The sequence below is a fragment of the Suricata suricatta genome, chromosome 7 (genome assembly GCF_006229205.1).
Source record: "Suricata suricatta isolate VVHF042 chromosome 7, meerkat_22Aug2017_6uvM2_HiC, whole genome shotgun sequence".
NCBI lineage: Eukaryota > Metazoa > Chordata > Mammalia > Carnivora > Herpestidae > Suricata > Suricata suricatta.
Window position 1 is genome coordinate 96,231,603 of NC_043706.1, and position 19,676 is coordinate 96,251,278.

A 19,676-nucleotide genomic window follows, 5' to 3' on the forward strand; every position below is an offset into this window, starting at 1 on the left:
AGACACAGGACACAGAGCAATTCTATATCCCTGTTTTTGTGGTGATTCAAATTAGGAGAGGAGCAGGCTAAATAGGCAGGTGACCTGGCTGGGAGGAGTTAGGGAAAGATCAAGTGGGTGTGTTTGCTGCATGTGATTCATGTGCGTGTGCGTGTGCGTGTGTGTGAGGGGTGGGTAGGAGGAGGGAGGGAGGGACGGGGAGACACACACACACACACACACACACACACAGCTACTATTAACCCACTGGATCAACAGTAGTGATATTATACTATTAGTACCACTAACTACAACTATATGACTATCAGCTTAGCTATCTGCTTTCTGCTAAGTGCTTTTTATGCATTAAGCCATACAATTCTGTGATGTAGATAACTATTATTATTCAGAGGAGGGAATGAAGGCTCAGAGAGGTTAGGTAACTTGTCAAGGTTTACAGCTAATTAGCAGCAAGGCTAGGATTCACACCAAGATCATTTTGATTTCATGGGCTGTGCTCTTTTTTTTTTTTTTTTTAAATTTTAGAGAGACAGTGCAAGTGGAGGAGGGACAGAGAGAGAGAGAGAGAGAAATGGAGAGAGAGAGAATCTTAAGCAGGCTCCGCACTCAGCACACAGCCTGACATGGGCCTCTATCCCAGGACCCTGGGATCATGATCTGAGCTGAAATCAAGAATTGGATGCTCAAGTGACTGAGCCACCCAGGCGCCCCATCATTCATCATGCTTTTAACAATCCAGTTTCTCCCATCTTTGGGAGGGGGTACGTGTGTGTGTGTGTGTTTGTGTGAGTATGAGTGTGAGTGTGAAGAAGAAAATGGTCTGGTTATCCGGAAAGACATAAAGCTAAGTGCTTCCAGGAGCAGCAGGAAGGAGTCAATAACACCAACGGCTTCTTCTCAAATCTCACAAGCTCCTGAAAGGTGACCTGTACCAACCTGACTCCAATGTGTAAAAGCTGAGGTTCGCTGAGGCTAGAGCTTATGCAAAATCCACGGGCAGGAAGTGGCAGAGCCCGGATCTGAACACGGACCATCTATAGCTCCACAGCTCCTGTGCTTCCCATTACCCCAAAGACAATCTGCAGGGAGTGCTGCTGTGGCAAACCATCCTCTCTGGAGGGTCCTGCTGTCACCACGGGATCTCATGTCCAGAGACAGAGCCCCGCCCATTCCTCAGAGAGCAGGAGAGCATGTCTGTGAAGAGTGTGGAGTGGTGACAGCGATTTTGTACTTTCATTGCTGTACCTGAATATCTATTAAATATCTACTATGTGCTCTGTGCTGATCTTCAGGCCAAATCATGTCTAGAGAGAAGCAGCAGCACTGGGTCCATTGGTACTTGGGAGAATTGCCACAGCAGTGCTTGTACAAGTCTGTGTGTGCACATGCACATGCAAACACGACCGTCAGAGACGTTGTGGAGAACACCCCCCAGATACTCCGGTTGGACAAGATGAAAAACAACAGAGGCATCATGCAGGCAGGGACGGTTCTCAGCAGAGAAGGCAAATGTGGAAAAAAGGAGAATCGGGAGCCACATCTGCATGCTCTGGCTGGAGGGGCCCTCAGGGCATGTGGGTGATGTGAAGTGCTGACTGCCCAGCCAGACAGAGCTGACTGTCAAATAAGGAACTAGTTTTTTTTTTTCTCTTAGGAGATTGAGTCTCCTTTATTGATTACTAGTAGTCTCTTTCTTTAAAAATCTTTTAGGCAAGAAACAAAAGATACTTTTCAAGGAAAATATACATCAAACACAGAAAGTTTGGGTTATAAGAATGGTTTTTATACTCCACAACCCTCGAAGAGCTTTTATAGACAGCCCAGTTAATCCTCACACTAATTATGTGAGGTAATTATTTTCATTATCTCCATTTCACAGATGCTAAAACTGAGACTCAGAAAGGTTAAATGATTTGCCTGGGAACACCAAACTAGTAAGTGACAGAGCTCATTCAGATCCAGGCCTCCTAATTTCCTTTTTAAAAAAAGTTTTAAATGTTTATTTATTTTTGAGAGAGAGAGAGACAGACAGAGAGACAGAGACATAGAATCTGAGGCAGGCTCCGGCTCTGAACTGTCAGCACAGAGCCCGACACAGGGCTTGAACTCAGGAATGGTGAGATCACGACCTGAACCAAAGTCGCACGCTCAATCAACTGAGCCACCCAGGTGCCCCAAGGCCTCCTAACTTCTAACCGAGGTTTCTCAGTTTTATCAGGCTCCCTCTGCAGCCCAGAGGGAAGTATACCACCAGCAACTGTGTGTTATAGCTTTAAAGATACGCCCACACAATCTGCTGGGCAGTATTTATTTATAAATGCTAACCACAGGCTTGCCTTATGATGAACAGTTCTAGTCCTGGGATATATCCACAAGACAGGAGGACATAGGAGCATAATTCATAATGGCCCCAAGTCAGAAATACCAGTGGAACAGATAAACTGATATATTTGTACAATGGAATACAACTCAGCAATAAAAAGGAAAGACCTGACACATGCAGCAACATGGGTGAACCTCACGGACATAATGATGGGAAAGAAGCCAGACACAAAAGGGTAATACTATATGATTCGTTTAAATGATGTTCAACTATAGGCAGAGCAAATTGATGGTGATAGACGTAGAAACAGTGGCTACCTCTGCAAGGGACTACTGGCTGGAAGGGGGATGAGGTGGCCTTTAGGGTGCTGGCCACTTCTGTACCTTCACCTGTGGGTGGTTTCAGGGCCATATACATATGTAGAAATTGACTAAATTGTGCACTTCAGATTTCTTCGTTTTAGTGTTGTATTATGGCTCAGTAAAAAATATGTGTCCACAAAAGCAAGTCATTCTTATACACAAGCTAAGTCTATCTGAATGAACTTGCTAGGTTTAAGTCAACACTGGTCAGCACAGAGCTTTCTGAAAGCTTATGAAGAAAGCAGAGTCTATCAAGAAGTCTCACACTGCTTCCTGTCTATCTGTGTGAGCTTTGAAGGAACTGATGGTTGTAGGGGCTGTGGGTCTTGGAAAGCAGGGTTGGTGACAGCTGTCCATGCTGGTGGTTCTTGGAGGCAAGATGTGGATGTGTGAGGACAACATCCAGACAGTGCACCCTCAGGGTGTGGTGCCTGCGGCATGGGCGGGACTGGGGCCGGCTCTGCAGCAGTGCTGGGATAGGGAGGTGGCTGGGATGGGACCTCAGGTGAGGGTGCAGGTGGGGGTGAGCTGGCAGGAGGAACGGGGCATGTGCCTGGAGGCAAGGACCCATGGCAGTGGTACGAGGTGAGGGCTTGCACACTGAGCTTGCATCTGCCATCACAACCTCCTTAAACTCAACAAATCCAAATCCAAACCCTCTTTCCTCTGGAAATGAGCCCTTCTTCTGATTCACTCATTTCGGTTGCTGGCAATTCCATTCTCGTGATACTTGCATCTGACTACGTGGGAATTCTCTTTGCTTCCCATCTCCCTTATCTGAACAGTGTTTGAGCCTTTCCATTATGTCTAAAGTCCATTCTTGCATGTATTTGTTCCCCAAGGACTTAGTCTTGTACAGAACACAATAACAAGAGTATTTGTAAATCATGTGCTGGGCACCGTGCTACATGCTTCATGTGTCTTGCTTTTAGGTATCTCAGCAAAAGGAAAGCACAAAGCAGGTAAAATGTATTTCCACTTTGCCAGTAAGCAAACTGAGGCGTGGGAAAGTTAAAGACCTTGGTCAAGACCCCAGAGCTGGCAGGTGATGGTTCTATGTGGCTTCGGTGCCATGTGTCCCTCTGCATGCCTGCAGACTGCCCCTGTGCAGCCGCAGGCTTCCTTAGGTGAGTAGCTCCTAGAAAAGTCCTTTTCCCAGATGAGGCATTCAAATAATTAATGCTGGCATTACTTAGAGACCTTGGTTGGACAGAATTTAGCAATGAGTTTATGACTAAAGAAGACATGGTGCTCTGATTGAGGGAGGCATACAGGCAATAGGGAATGAGTGATAGCAAATAATTTCTAGCTGCCTCTCGAATGCTGTTGACAGGGGACCACCCTCACAGGCTCTGACCCTGGTCTTGACCTTCTCCCCGACAGGGGCTTCTGCTTATAGTCCAGTGGGGTAGGGGGTGGTAGGAGGAAAGGAACACAGGAAGGGCTGTTTAACACATGTCCAACTTTCAGTTCAACCTGTGCCCTGGGAAATGCCACCACATCTACCCAGGGCAGGGGGGATGGTATCAGACATTTGTGTGCCCTTAGATGGGAAACCCACAACGGTGCTGCAAAACAACTGTCATTCACAGTCCCAAAATACTTGTGTTGGGCACTTGCTTCTGAACACTGCCCACACTTCTGTAATCAAGCTTTAGCCTGGCTGTGGCCTGTGGGTATCAGAAAACCCGACTTGTAAATATTACCAGGGACATGGACCAGCTGTCTGGAGGAGCCGATTAGTCCCCAGCAGAGACGTCAACATGCAGCACACATGTCATCTGCAGAGCACACCAGCAGATACACACCAGGCCCATTCTGTCTCGTAAAGAGGCCGGGCAGGGCAGACCCTCGGGAGGAATTTTACAAACAGTTGGGTTGTCCCAGAACTGGAAAATGAAGCTCTTCCAAGCTCCCTCACACATGCACATTAGAAAGTGCCCCTGAAAAACCTTCCCATAAAATAAAAAGGGATGTATGACTAATCTCAATTTTTATGTTTTGTTTTTAAATCGCTGTCTTGATGAGAGACCATCGGAATAGGTTAAGAGGGCGGATGCAATAGTGCTGGCCATACCTGGATTCAAATCCTGCCCCTGCACTTTTACTAGCTCTGTGACTTTGTACAAGTTACTTAACCCCTCTGAGTCTATCGGTTCCCTCCCTGCTCCTCACATTTACCCTCTCAGGCCTGGCTCTCGGTAGGTATCCATAAACGCCCCGGCAACTTCCTTTCCCTCTGCTGCAAATCCTGGAGCTCCCAACCTTTGTTTCTTTCTCTAAGTTCAGTCCTCTACTTCATTTACTTCTCCTTACTTATCTCTTTCCAGTGTTTGTCATGGATATGAAAATATTTATGAGAGGGAAGAGAGAAAGAAAAAGAATTTTAAGAGGAACGGGTGGGACGATTTGGAAGTTAAGGAAACATGGTACAAAGGGTATGAAGCTGATCTGAAAGGTGTCAGGACAGCAGCTGGGAAACTGATGGTGGGGGGCGGTGAGGAAGCCACCATAAGGGAGATCAAGACAGCTGACTGAGAGGAGGCTGGGATTGATGGCCAGGACTGAGGGTGGCCACCGTGGCCCTGTTCCATGGCGGAAGTGTGCTGTTCGGGAAACCAGTGAGGAGTTCTCACATGCCTTTCCTGGGGGCGCCAGACACCCGGGGCCACAGCCAGAGGACGGGACCCCACTCCATGAACTAAACATTCAGCCCTCTCAAAAGCGCCTCCACCAACATCCTCAGTTTCTGCTCTGCAACCTTCTCGTTTGTGGATGGTTCAAGGCACCAAATTTGTTCGGTGGAGTCCAGGGGGGAATCAGATCCTGGACTGCCCCAGTAGCACCAGGACTCTATTCATGCAGGCTACGACACTTAACGACAGAAGGCCAAGATCGACTCCAATCTCACCCCTTGATAAATATTTATTCCCCCAAACCTTCACCTGTTCCCCCTCCTTCTGGGTCTGTGAGTTGGGATCTGATGGGTTTGCCTCAGGGTGAAACCTCTCATTTAGGGCCAGGTCTCAGACCCCAGTGGCACTGCAGACCCTCTCAGCTCACCCGGACTCAAAATCATGTCCACATTTCTCGCTGGGCTGCCAGTGCCAATCACAACTGCCCGTGTGCCCCTGATTAGGATGTGGCCTGCTGTCTGGGCCTACAGGAGTGTGCGCGCGCGTGCGTGTGCATGATGTGTGGGTGTTTGGCTCCAGGACAGGAACTGCCGGCCATGTGTTGGGGGAATTCAAATAGCCGAGCTGTCTGACCAACATGTAATCGAGCACTTGGACTGTATCTGCACCCGCCAGGGTCTCAGTTTAACTGTTTTCCTCGTCACTTGAGAATGATAAAAGGAGGAAAGAATTGGCATGAAATGACAGACTTCAGAAAGAAAAGATAGGAATTCAAAGGTGGCTATTAGAAAATCCAGTAGAAAGCACTGCCCTGTAATACATTCCAGTCACTGCTCAGCCCTGCTCAGATGCTTAGGTTTGGTTAAAAACAACAGTCACAAAGGCTACCCACTTCTTTCAGACATGAGCATTCTATTCCACATGAGGAGCCCACATCTGACAGCAAACAGCTCTCAGTTCCGTACATTTACCTGTTGACTGCTGTGTGCAGATCCAGGAAGATAAAAAATAACCCTGGGAATTCCCTCCCTGGCATCTGGTGCTCTAAAAGCACCCAAAAGGCTCCCACTGGAGTGGTTGTTGTTTTGGGATGTATTTAATCTCTAATCTAATTTCTACAAGTCTGTGGAGGAGGGAGAATGGAGGGAAATGATGCAGGGGAGGTGGGGCTGCTTAGGAGATGCCGTTATTTTCAGTCCTCCTTCTAGATAATCCCCTTTGTGCTCTTCTCCCTGCTCTGGACCCAGCTGGACTCATGAGTGGGCTCCCCGGACCTCTGGCTTCCTGCTGGGTTTGGCAGGATCTCTGGAGGCGGAGCTAAGGTATGAAGCCCCTGATCCATGCTGGGCCTCTGCCTGGCAAAGGTAGCCTCTGGTTCTTAGCTCTGGTGCCTGCCTATTCCCTTCCCCATTGCCCTTCTAGACTCAGGTCAGGTCCATGGCTGTCGCTGCCTCTGGGATATCACCTCCGGCCTTGTTGGCTTTCCTAACTCTGCCATTGCCTTTATAAAGAATTCCTTGGGGCGCCTGGGTGGCTCAGTCGGTTAAGCCTCCGACTTCAGCTCAGGTCAGATCTCACATTCGTGGGTTTGAGCCCCGCATCAGGCTCTGTGCTGACAGTTAGCCAGAGCCTGGAGCCTGCTTCCACTTCTGTGTCTCCTTCTCTCTCTGCCCCTCCCCCTCTCATGCTCTGACTCTCTCTGTATCAAAAATAAATAAAACATTAAAAAAATTAAAAAAAAAGAACTCCTTTATTAAAGTCTCCAATGAGCGTGCTTTCTTTGTTCTGCTGAGACTTTGATGGAATAACGTGCTATTATTTGACTTCTCTTTTGACCTTCACAGTCCTCTTTCTCCAAAGGCAAAGTGTCCCAGGCCTGGATGCTGTGATGAGGGCAGCATGAGTCAGCAGGACCACATCAGTGGCCACTCAATCACCAACAAGCAAAACCTTGTCCATCTACTGGACCCACTACAGTCTCCCATCTGCAAAGCTGTCAGATTCCTGCCAGATTAAGAAGAAAACACTCGGCCAAAGAATGCCATCTCAAATATTTTCTGGAGGAAAGGAAGGGAAGGGGAGAAGGGAAGTCCTAGAGTAGGGCCTATTCTTGAGGCTAAGGTCATGAGCCATCCTATTTAAGTGCCTACCTTGTCGTGCTGTGTACTCATTGTCTTCGATCAATCTGGCCAGTCCAAAGTCAGCAATCTTGCATATGAGTCCGTTCCCCACTAGGATGTTTGCTGACCGCAGATCCCTGTGGATATAATTCATCCGCTCGATGTAAGCCATTCCTGCAGCAACCTGTGGAAACCACGGAACAGGACCTGTTACCCCACGACTCATTGCCCTGACCTGGCGGTAAACCTGAGGCAGGAACCAAGGGACCACGGGGCCTACCTGTGCGGCCATATCCACAAGATTTGGTAATTTCAGAGCTCTTCCTTCCCCATCTTTTAAGAAATCAAGTAAACTTCCTATGAACAAAACATAAAACCGTTTCAATTTACTTTGAAAGATAAAAATGCCTGACAGAGGGTTGAGTTTGGTTTTCTTATGAGAAGTAATGAAGTGATTGAATGAATACCATCAATGAAGAAAAGAGAAAGAAAAAGAGGGCAGAAAAAACTCTGTGCATTGAAAGGCAGAAATGTTTTATTTTTCAGAAACAATGGTGACTCCAGTTCTAAGGAAAACAACAAAACTATGATAATCCTACAAGAAATGGGATGCAGTTCTCTTTGTGTCATAAAGAAGGACATATGAGGAGCTGACCACTTTAGCGTCCTCTCCCATCAGCCCTGAATGAAGCGGTGACATGGAGAAGATGCCACCCAGGCCGAGTGGCTCCCAGAGTGTGGTCCTGGGACCAGCAGGAAGAGCATCCCTCAGGAAATCTGTTAGGAATGTAAGCTCTCAGGCTCCACCCTAGAATCAGAATCAGAGACTCTGGAGGTGGGGCCCAGAAAGCTGTATTTTCAGAATACCCCTAAATGATTCGGATGCACATTAAAGGTTGAGAATCACTGGCCTCGCTTATTTACAGATTTTAAATCAAGAAAAGAATATCTGAGGATTATAGGCTGGGGCAGGTAGGTCCCCCTATTAGATCATGGCCAGCCAGGCCGGCAAGATAACTGAAGCCAAACAGATAAAGCTTCAGAGCCACTGTGATAATGGCCTAGGGAGCTCAGGACCAGCCCCAGGGCTGAAACAATCGTGTGCAGAGGCTGGATGGAGGCTCATGATGGTCATCGGTGATTGTTTCCATGCTTTAATCACAAAGCTATTTATCAAATAACCCTGGATACAAAGGACAAACAATCTGCCAGGAAAAAAAATGTCCAAGTATATTTAAACAGAGTATGTGGACAAGAAAAATTATACCGGTGCCCTCTGATGTATGAGGCACCTTTTAAGGCTGGTTCTTACTTGGTTTGTCTATTTTTCCAAAACAAAGTGATCTTGGGCCTTATCCCTGGCAACACTGCTTTCATTAGAAAGAGACAGAGGCAGGGAGAGAATGAGAATGAAATGCACTCTTTAAAAGCATGTCTGTCTTCCTCTGATGTCTGAGAACTGGGAGAGAAAAGGTGCTGAGAAGATGGAGACTAAACAGCCAGAGACCAGTGTCCGATATTAACTGTTCAGCCCTGGAAAAGGAAATTTAGTACAAGTCATGGCATTCAAAATAACAGCAAATGATCACAGCCCTCCAGCTCACCCCTGGTATTAAATATGAATGCTTTAATTATGGAGAGGAGCTGCGGCTTCTGACATGTGCCGCGTGCAAAAGGTGTTGCATTTCATAAGGATCTGGGGGGCAAACTCAAGGTCATGGTCTGTTCTAAAAACGCTTTCATTAATGAGCACCCGATTTGTGCTTCCTGACAGGAATATGCGGCTCATGCAGAAACTAGAAAAAAAGTAGATAGGCACCTCCATCTTCCTCCCTGAAATAACCCCTGTGGGTCAACTGTGCAGCGGGGCCTGACCTTTATTCATGTACTCGGTGACAATGTAGATGGGCTCCTCGGACACCACTGCGTAGAGCTGGACCAGCTTGTCGTGTTTCAACTTCTTCATGATCTGTGCCTCCTCGAGGAACGACTCGGGGGACATTGTGCCTGGTTTAAGAGTCTTTATGGCTACTTTTGTGTTTCCATTCCAGGTACCTGCACACATCCCACAATGTTAAGTCAAACCACGGATCCTCTTTTGATGGGAAAATACAAAAGCTTTTAAATCAATAGCTACTTGCATTAAGGTTAGATTTTAACTTAGAAAAACTTAATATCCTTTTTTGTTGAACAAAGACAAGCGAATGTAATAAGGACTCTGTGAAATATTTTCAACAGGAAAAACGAGTTGACTTATAGCTATGTTATAGTTTATAATCCTTTTAACTTTTTTCTGGTTTTGATATATGCCACTTTCCTTTTCTGGCTCACCCATGTGATTACGAATTGGCACCAAAAGCTCTGGATGCTTCTTTAACAAGGCTGAAAATTCAAAGGCTAGAACAGGCCTGACTATCCCACAGCGATCCCTTAGATAGTACAGTAAGCATGGAAGAAACAGAATAAGTTCCATTTTACAAAGTGTGCCATTTAAAAAAACACGGCAACACACTGAGGAAGGCTGGGAGTTACCTTTAGACTTTTCACTGTCTGCAGTGAGTGAGCTACTTGACAGAGACCTTGAACAGCTGATTTATAAGTAAGATTACAAGTATGCCAAGGAGCGCTGGCAAGAGCTCATGGTCTACTTGCCCCATACTTGAACCAGGTAAGGACAATTCCTCAGGCCAGCCACAAGAACAATAGCTTCTATCAGCCTGAAAAAATTGAACAGCAGCTAAGAGGGAGAAGAAATATTTAGGCCTAACAGGTGAAAAAAGTCAAGTAGGCACAGAGACAGGCCTGGTTTCTGATCACTGGTTGCCTCCGCTAAAAAATATAGGTATAGAAATGGATTACCTTTTGAATCTCTTTCAGTTGCAAAATTAAAAAAACAAAAATCCAGGTTCTATGTGTATTCCATTATTAGTGCTACGACTCTGAATTAAAACTCTAAGGGAAACAGAAAAGTCTGCTAAATTAGAGTATGCTTTTTCTGTTTGGAAAAGAGCTGGTTTAAATTATGATTCGTTTTCATATTTAATATAATTGACTTTAGAATTAAACATTTCTGTAACCTTTTGTTACCCTATTCAAAACATGGTTCATACAATTATAGCATGCAACCTAGAAAAATCTTAAGTTATGAAAGAACAGCGGCTTAAAGAAGGGTTCATTCAAACCTTATTAAATATCTGACCACTAAATGGAAATGGAAAATCTGACAATCTGGAAGTGCTCTCTGCTATTTAAGTGCTATTAGCATCCCGAAATTTTAAATAGAGATTTTCCTGTCTAATAACAACCCAATTACTCTCACTGGTGTTCCATCTTGGTCCTGAACTACCACAACATAATGTTTTATGCTCGGTGGGCAACAAATTCTTAATAGTGTGGCATAATGGCTTAAAGTTGATAATTATAAAGTTTGAAAATAAAATTTTGTAGAATGTCCAATTCTTCCTGACTGTATAAATGATTGAATTAAAATCCTTGGCACCCACAACTTCAATTATAAATTGGGCAGATGAGGGAGAAGAAGGCCACATAAAGATATTTTATAATACTTGAGTTAAAGTACAGCGAGAGACACAATAATACACACACACATTACATATATGTTATGTCGGAATGTGTCTCTCTAACCTTATCGCTATATCCATATCGATCTATGCTTATTCTTTGCCAGGCTCTGTTCCAAGTGCTTTCACTGTTTTAAATCCTTTAATGCTGACCACCCCTTACACACCTACAGTTACACCTAACAACAGGTACCTATCCACATTGTTTTCAATTGAACCTAAGCAAGAAGGTGAATTCCACAGCACCAACATTGTTTCACTGACAGATGCCTTTGGGTGGCCATTCCATGGATCTTCTCCAAGCAAAGCTGCAAATGACCCGAAGGGTGTTATGAAACCAATGGGATGGGCCCAGTGCAGTCAGCCTCATCAGTGACATGACAACTGAATTAAGAGAAGTACGTGTGCCTACTGAGGAGGTACTGTGTGCAAGCGCTCTAAGTATGTTGTCCTACGTAATCCTCAATCCTATGAAGTAGGTATCATTCCGATTTTACAGATAAGGAAACTGAGGCTCAAAGAGGTTAAAAGAGCCCCTTGAACATGGTTAATCAGCTAGTAATGATCAAACTGTGGCCCACTGAGCATAAAAGCCCATGGTCTTTCCCTATAGTAATCCACCTATAGTATGTTACGTTCCTATGTCTCAGGAAGAGGAAACAACAGATACTTATAGTATTGGTCTCTTCTTGTATGGTGTCTGCTTCACCAACTATATGAAGAAGTATAGAAGAGCACAGCAAGGTATTGCCGCGTCCTCAAAATCTGGATGCCCTGTGTCTGTCTGGCTATCCAGGTTAAGTGTCTTGGTCCCAACGACTGCATGTGTGTTTTGGTTCAGAATTGTCCTTTGAATTGGCCTTGAGAGGTAGCCAAAATGAAATGTGCCCTCTGCCTTACCAAGCCACACTTCAGCGAAACACCCCTGACCCAGCTTCTTCTCCAGAGACAATGAACCACGTGCAACTTCCCAAGCATCTTTAGCCAATCCAGAAGTTTGTGGGGTACAACTTGATGCAATCACAGTTAAGTTAAAACACAAACCATCAGCTTTCTCTATAGGAAAGGGAATTAATAAAAAAAAACACAATCCTTATAATCCATTATCATGCATGCACTAGAAAAGATGGAAGGTGACTTGCCCTTTAGGGCTACACTGAGTTCACTGGGATAACATCTGTGGTTGGAAAAGAAGGGCAAGGCATTTGTGCCGGCTGGAACATTCCTTGCACTATTTTCTGGCTTCTGAATTGAGATTCATATAATAGCATAATTTGAGCCACCTGCCAATCTTGGCCACTATCTCTCTTTTAGAAATTCTGGAATCATGAAATCAAAATCAAAATCAAATGTATAATTCCCCACTATTAGTAATTTAAACCTTCTTCCTGGTCATAAAGTCTTTATTTTCACCTTCCATCTTTGATGTTTGGGACTTCCCAAACGAGAAAGCTAGTAATAGAATAATTGAGTCTCAGCATACCCATCCATACTTCCCCAAACTGCCCATTTCCCAGTCTCTTGATCAACTGCAGGGATTCTCGAGGGATTTCCCAGACATCTTTGGTTTTGACAGACAGATCGGTAAGCCTTGGCATCCCTTTATGACAGGGAACTACGAGGCGGCAGCAGAGGCCTGCAGCTCTCTCTGACGGAGCGGGGACAGCGGCAGGAGAGGGAGAGAAAAGCACAACACATGAAACAACACTTACAGTTGCACAAACCCAGCGAGCGCACAGTGCTGCTCACGAACAGTGCTATGTCGGTGGGGAGCTGCGCACATCTTGGAAGTTTAGACACTGCACATTGAAACATGGTCATTGGAGGTAGAATGGAGGACATTTTCAATGTGGACTGCTCCATGCCTCCAGCTATAGTACAGTCTACACATACATACAGCACAGGTATGACTTTGGTTTCTAATACTCACTAAGGAAGAAAGACATTTTCAACAACTTGTGCTCATAACATGTCTCCAGAACCCTGAACATACATCTGCTGATTCCAAAAGGTACATCTGGACTACTGAATGTCAGCACGACTGTCCTTAACCCTTTCTAATGTCAAGGGTTTAAGGGCTTTCTTTGGTCTGAATATATTTAAAATTGCAACTTCAGTGCAGGATATTTCTACAGAATCTTTGACTGTTATAAACTAGTAAGGCTGAAGATTATACCTGGCAGGGGAAAAAAGAGGTCACATTTCTCTAGGGATTTCTTTGGCATTTCGACTGACTCTATTCTACCAGTCAGATGCTCTCGTTTCTTTGATATTTCCCATTAAAAATAAATCTTTTTAACAGTCTCCAATGTATAATTTAGAAATCTGGTTTCAAAGCAGAAAGACAGGGAACTGAAATCTGTACAAACTCAAGGGTGTGAAAGAACTCTGTTTCTTATGAAAAAGACAAAGAAAAAAAGTTATCACTTATAGGTTATTGGGAATTTTTTTCTTTTGTTCTCTCTCTTTTTTTCTTTCTTTTAAAGAATATATCTCTTACACTTCAGCAGTGGCAAGGGGGAAATTGCGTAAGTGCAAGTGAAAGCTCTGTCAGGTAAGAAAAGTAACAAAGAGCAAGGAATCAGGGCAGTGACAAAAGCCGTAGGAAGCCTGGCTTGTATGGCAGACAGAGCCCCCGCCCCCCCCCCCCCCAGGCTCCTTGGATCCGGGAAATCGCATGTAGTGCTGTCTTTTCTCTAGCAACCTGCTCTAAGTTTCTTTTTATTCCTTTCTTTTTGGTAGAGTCAGGGTCTGGGATGTTTAGGCAGGAAATTATTTATGTGTCAATATTTTAAAGGCATTTTATTGTATGAGAGAGAGGAAGGAGGAAGAGGAAAAGCCAATATAAAAACAAATCTAACTCGAGATGGATTTTTTTTGAGATTAAAAAATGTCTATGCTCTTCATACCCCTCCTCTCCTTCCAGTTTTATGATGTTATTAAGGTGCCCTTTCCAACACAATATTTTCAAATGATCCAAACCCTGGGGATCCTGCTGATGTTTGCCTGAAATGAAATATATTTTGGCATTTGAAAAATCCTGACACATGCAGGCATTTTGAGTGTATCACTTAAGTTCAGGGAGAGATTCTGCTCCATTTCTCCCAAATATTTCATTAGAATCTGCATAAACTAGAGCTAATGAACGAGTGCTCCAAATGCTGTTAGTTTCCTCACTTTTTCATTAGTGCCCGGGATAAATCAATAGGCATTTCTTATTGCCATTTTCAAAAGACTGCTTTTTTATTTTTGGGGCTAAAAAATTATACACACTTTTTAAAAAAATGAATGTGCATAGAACAGTAGTTACGGTCAAGTCATGTACTATTTTGGGGTTTTGTCATTGTCCTGAAGAACACCCATATATAGATCACAGAAAAAACTACTAGGTTTAATAGTTTAATATACATACCTGTACATGTGTATCTATATGTGTGAGTGTGTGTGTGTGTGTGTGTGTTATATAGTGAGATATTCTTGCTAATCTTGGAAAGAAAGTAATCATTTTAACACATGTGTATAAGACCACATTCTTTACTAAAACGTACCAGTTGCACACCTAAACACCTAATAAGTACCTATTTCTAGGAACATCCTAACATGTGGGTGTTAGGACAGAGACTGCTTCACTTACTGTTCACAGGTTTAATTTAATACAATGGCTCTAACAGATCTAGGAGGAGCTGTGGGTCACAGAGTCTACATCTAGTTAGCAAACGGCAGTATTGGTGATCAGTAGAACATGATAAACGGATTGCAAAATTCATCTGGTCATGAGAATGGAAAGCATGTGTGGCTATTCCTGTGACTACTGAGTGAGAACTGGGGGGCCCCCTAGAGGACCCCCCACACCCCGCGTGTTCCCTCCCAGGCACTGTCCTCTCTCCAGTCATGGTTTTGGATGACAGACTCCAGGGGAACAGGAAAAGATGATAACTTCTACAATTTAACCTACTGCTTTGTACTTGGGGAGCAAGAATGTTACAGAATTTTTTGACAAACGTATGGAACTAATAATAACTATGATAGAAAAGCATCAATAGATCCTATTCAGCAAAGCCCCACAGTGAGTGGCTAGCAAAGAAAACTGTCCCTGCTGACTTTGTATGTGCTTGTATTTCTCCACACCCCACTCTGCCTCCCCACTCTGTGCCTACCCACTCCCCTCAGTGTCCCAGGGGTTAGTAGTGTGTCGGCATTAGGGTTACCTGAGTAATGTTGTACAAGCTGCTGGAGTGTTTCAAACTGGGCCCGGGTGGTAATATAGTATCCACCATTGTCAAGTTTGCGAATTTTATAATGTTTGACATGGTCTCCTTTCATATCATCCCAATCTCGGATCGACAGTGAATAGGCACCTGGTAAATATGCAAGGCATTAGCAGCTCCAATCATTTTGAGAGCTCATTCACTTTTTAGGTCTCATTTACTTGAGTATTCTGATTAATAGTCATCAAGAGGACACACACGCACACATGCGAGCGTGCACACAAACATGCTGTCTTCCACTCAGGAACAGAAGAAGAAAACACCTCTTTCCTCCAAATGTCAGAAAATGTTACCAATCAAGTGATTTTACTCTTGAAAATGAAAGCTTTCTGGATTTTTTCCTATAATACTCTCTTTGGTACCATTGCCCTCAGGTTGCCTAACATGTTATAGACCCAACTGCCCTGCAGGCTGGGGGCGCTCTCCTGCTCTTCCCTACCCATGGAGTGTCACAGAGGCGGGGTGGCGTGTGCTATGGAAGTGAAGGAATGTTCCTCTAGAAGGGAGCCTCCAGTTTCTGCTTCGCCACACTTCCTTGGGAACAGAGAACCATGCTGGTAGATCAAGCTAGAAAGTCCCTGCTCCCTTCCCTTGGCCCAGTTCCTCTTGTGGGCTCTGGTGAGTATTTAAATAATGAAAGGGCGGGCGGTTGGAGGAAGAGCAGTCCTCAGTCATGAAAAATAAAAGAAGTGCAAAAACAATCTATAGCTAAGGTTACAGGCGCCTGAGGAACTAAGAGATTCAGAAAATCTTAATTCCAAAGAACGGCTGAAAATTCTATGATCTTGTGGGTCTGCAGGAGTGAAGCTGCCCAGCCCCTGTTTCGGGAGGAAGGGCTTTTGCTTTTGAGCCTCTGTAGTCCTTCCGGAGCTGTGTGTAGTTCTAAAGCCTGCAGGGGAAATCTGAAAGTGGGACTCCGCTCCCAAGGCCGGGAGGGTATGTGCCATTTAAAAATCCTCGTATATTAGAGATAAGCCTTTCATCCCCTCTGACTAATCCACAGATTGGAATGACAACCAACTTCTTCAACTCCTTATCTCACCTTTGGTGGTTTCACTCTCACGGATAAGAAAGGTACCTCTCGGGTTTCCAAAGGACAAAAGCTGTCGCTCAGCATCTTTTCGGCCAAGTTTTCCAAAGTACCACCTTTAAATGAGATTGAGGGAAGGGAACATTTTGTAATGGTATTTACAGAAATGGAATAGCCAACCCCCTCCCCTCTGACTGCATTCTTAGCCTTTTCCTATATATTTTTTCTTAGTTTCATCTAGTTCCCTTTTAGTCTGTTCCTGATTCCATCCCTAATCCACCTCTACCACTCTTTTAAGAAAGTCAGATTTGAACGGTGTGTGATTTTCCTTCCCTTCAGAGGTGACAAGCACGGGTTTGTATTAAAACTGCCACCTGCATTCACAAAAAGAGAAATCTAAGACCTTGTTTTGAAATGGCGACTGCAGGAGACCCTTCCCACGCACATCTATGAGACCCTGGATTTCTGGGCATAATGACACCCCCTGGGAAATAACAAAGCACAGCTTCAGTCTACACAAAGATCATTAATCAAGCATTAAAAAAAAGTCAGTCAGAATGGATAAAGAACAAAGACATGGTATTTTAAGTAACTTTGTACCTACAGCAACTTTGAAAAAAAAAATGCCAAGACCACCCCTAATTTGAGATGGCTGCCGCCCTTGGATGTCAGTTGTTAGTCTCTTGCTGTCCAGCAGGGATGAAGACTTGGGTAAGTGAAAGGATCTGCCTGGCAGGTGGGTGGGGGTCTGCACCCGTGTGTGTGCTCTGGTGCAGCTGCAGGAGCAGGTCACCGCGCATGGCCAACAAGCACGTCCTGAAAAATGCTTGCGTGTCACACATGCTTCCTGCTCTCCCCAGAGTAACACCCAGTGCCAGGTAAGAAGGCATCGCATCCGGTCTTGCAATCTCTGCTATTCACCTTTTACCTTCCCCTGCACTCGCCAGCCCTAACCGCGGCCTGGCAGGAAGCTAAACAGCTCAGCATGAGGTGCTGCAAGAATGCAGGGCCGAATTCAAGAGCATTCATTTGGAATCTGTGCATAGGAACAATTTTAGAATATTCAACTGTGAAAGAATCCAGTTTCTAAAATGAAATTTTAATTCATTATTCTTGAACATAGCTATTATGTGTTCACTGTCAGATTCTTTTGTGAATGAAAGAGCTTCACCGAAGATAAGAAAAGACACACTGCAAGTTAGCTCCTCAGTGACTTTGAAAGGCACCAGACTGTGTGACAGTCCTAACCTAGCACTAGATGGTGTAAAGAGAATTACAACAATTATTTATGAGAAATGACTTTCTGGGCTTGCATCAATCACCCAATTAAAATGCAGTATGTGAAGCAGTGGTGAAGAGAGAAGGGTTAGAACAATGGATTGAACCAAAACAATAGCATTTTAAGATAGGGCGATTAATGGCCTATGTAAAACCATATGCGTTATCTTTTTAAAATGCTAATTTATTCTTTAAAAACAAAGTATTTAAAAAACTGACCATTATAAATAGAACTTAAATACACAGTGGGTAGGTTCCCAGTTAAATCAAAGCAGTGCTACCTTTTAGTGCTATCTTTTATTCTTAAAGAACACAAAGATGTTTGCAAATCTGCCCGAAAATAAAAATTCAACACAAATGTCTTTATTCTTTGATGATAAAACACACTCACTAGGAGAAAAAAGGAGTGCAGAACCACTGAGTATTTGAGAGCGGGGAACAAAACAGATCTTCTTAGAGAAAATACAAAGGAATTAAAGGCAAGACAGTGATCCAATCGGGGATTTTGCTGGGTGTGGAATCTAATCTCCTTGCAGTGCTTAAACAAATCCAGGGCAAAATGCAATATTAGAGCCAAAGGCTGGGCTTCATGGCTGACTTTTCTCGCCTCCCACTGGTAAGGCAGGACTACCAGAAGATGCAGGTCCCCAGGGTGTCAGGGAGGAGGACAGGTCCCCAAGTTTTGGAGCCATGGGCCAGTTTTCTTTCCCTCAGTTCAGAAATGGGGGTCACCACACAGGTCACTCGGATAGTTCCCCCATTTGGAAGTGCCTGTGAATCCCCATAGGTCTTGAGGAGGAACAATGGCTGCCCCTTCTAGAATCCCCTCTGCCTACTGACCAACTTCCAAAACTGGAACCAGTGAAATCCTTGGTCCAACTAACTGCTAGTCACGATTTACTGTCAAAGAAACGAACCAAGACCCCAACTCAAAGGAAAGCAGCATTTGAAATGCTTTGTCAGAGGATTTCCAGAGTTGTGGAACACACTGTGAGATACTTCTAGCTCGCACGTGGAAGGTAGGTCTTTTCAGTGCTCCTTTCATATTTCTGATTACCTTGAGAAAGAAAATCTTGATCTGATCCTTAATAATTATTTGCCCCCTTGCCCCTTACCCCGCTTTCTCTTTCCCTCCTCACTCTCATTCTCCCTCTTTCTTGTTTTCCCCCAGCAGACTATAGGCTTAGAACCTTAAGTTTGCATTACTAATATGTGCCCTAGCCAGAACTTCATCACATTTTTCAGGTTACTTTCCATCTATGGCAAGTAATATTGTGCTTCCATTTAGGGTTCTGATATAAAGTTCCTTTTCAAAATAAGTATGTTTTTCAGATGCAGGCATAAAGAAAAATATTAAGTTAATAACATTACAAGTATTACACAGATATGGCAAAACCCTGAGCACAGTACCTGGGGCACATGGCAACACCGTCTTCTCTCAACCCTGAACCGCTCTAGTGAATTTCTTCTCCCTCCTCCATTAAAGAGGTTAAGGGCACTTTATTTTGACAACTAAAATTTAAAAGCAAGCAGTTGAGTGAAAACAACCAAACAAAACCTACTCTTCTGCCTGGATAGAGTCAACTGGAGCCACATAGTTGCTGGGAATGTAACCAGTCTCTCCGGTGGTCAAGGAGCGGGCTTCCCACCAATCTCCTTCCCTGCAGAGGACAAAGAGAAAACATAGTGAATGTGTTGACCATTTCAATGTTTTGCAGTTATAGACTCAATCCTGTCAGAGTATAAACTACCTCCTAGTCATTCCACTGCCTGATTTCTTCAAACTCCAACATAGCTCTTTGTAAGGGTCACATGGTTACAATCTGAGTCAACGGTGAGTTAAATCCAGTGCTGTCTCTCCTTTCTTATTTTATTTGCAAATGAACAATGTAGGACCCTGGCTGTGAAAAAAACTCTCTTGGGATAGAGGGGCGTTTTGCTTGGTAAGTGTCCCCAACCTGGACAGAGGGGAAGGGAACCAGGCCTCAGGCTACTTTAGAAAATCCCAGTAACAACAAAAAGAAACGGTAATTATGTGAAGAGAAGAATGTATTATCAGGGTAAACATTCACACTATA

At 44.2% G+C, this 19,676-nt stretch overlaps 1 protein-coding gene across 3 annotated transcripts in view; it reads right to left on the reverse strand.

Annotated features, from left to right (window-relative positions):
- Positions 1–19,676, reverse strand: part of FYN (FYN proto-oncogene, Src family tyrosine kinase) — a 182,136-nt gene that overhangs the window by 25,532 nt on the left and 136,928 nt on the right. For 2 of the 3 annotated variants that reach the window (XM_029945649.1, XM_029945650.1), the window contains exons 5-11: positions 19,161–19,259; positions 16,333–16,436; positions 15,231–15,380; positions 12,506–12,670; positions 9,317–9,496; positions 7,722–7,798; positions 7,472–7,625 (exon numbers count right to left, since the gene is read on the reverse strand). In XM_029945649.1, the coding sequence (XP_029801509.1) occupies positions 7,472–7,625; positions 7,722–7,798; positions 9,317–9,496; positions 12,506–12,670; positions 15,231–15,380; positions 16,333–16,436; positions 19,161–19,259 (929 nt within the window). Of the gene's footprint in view, positions 1–7,471; positions 7,626–7,721; positions 7,799–9,316; positions 9,497–11,922; positions 12,079–12,505; positions 12,671–15,230; positions 15,381–16,332; positions 16,437–19,160; positions 19,260–19,676 lie in introns of all 3 variants that reach the window. The other variant, XM_029945651.1, reaches the window with a different exon arrangement.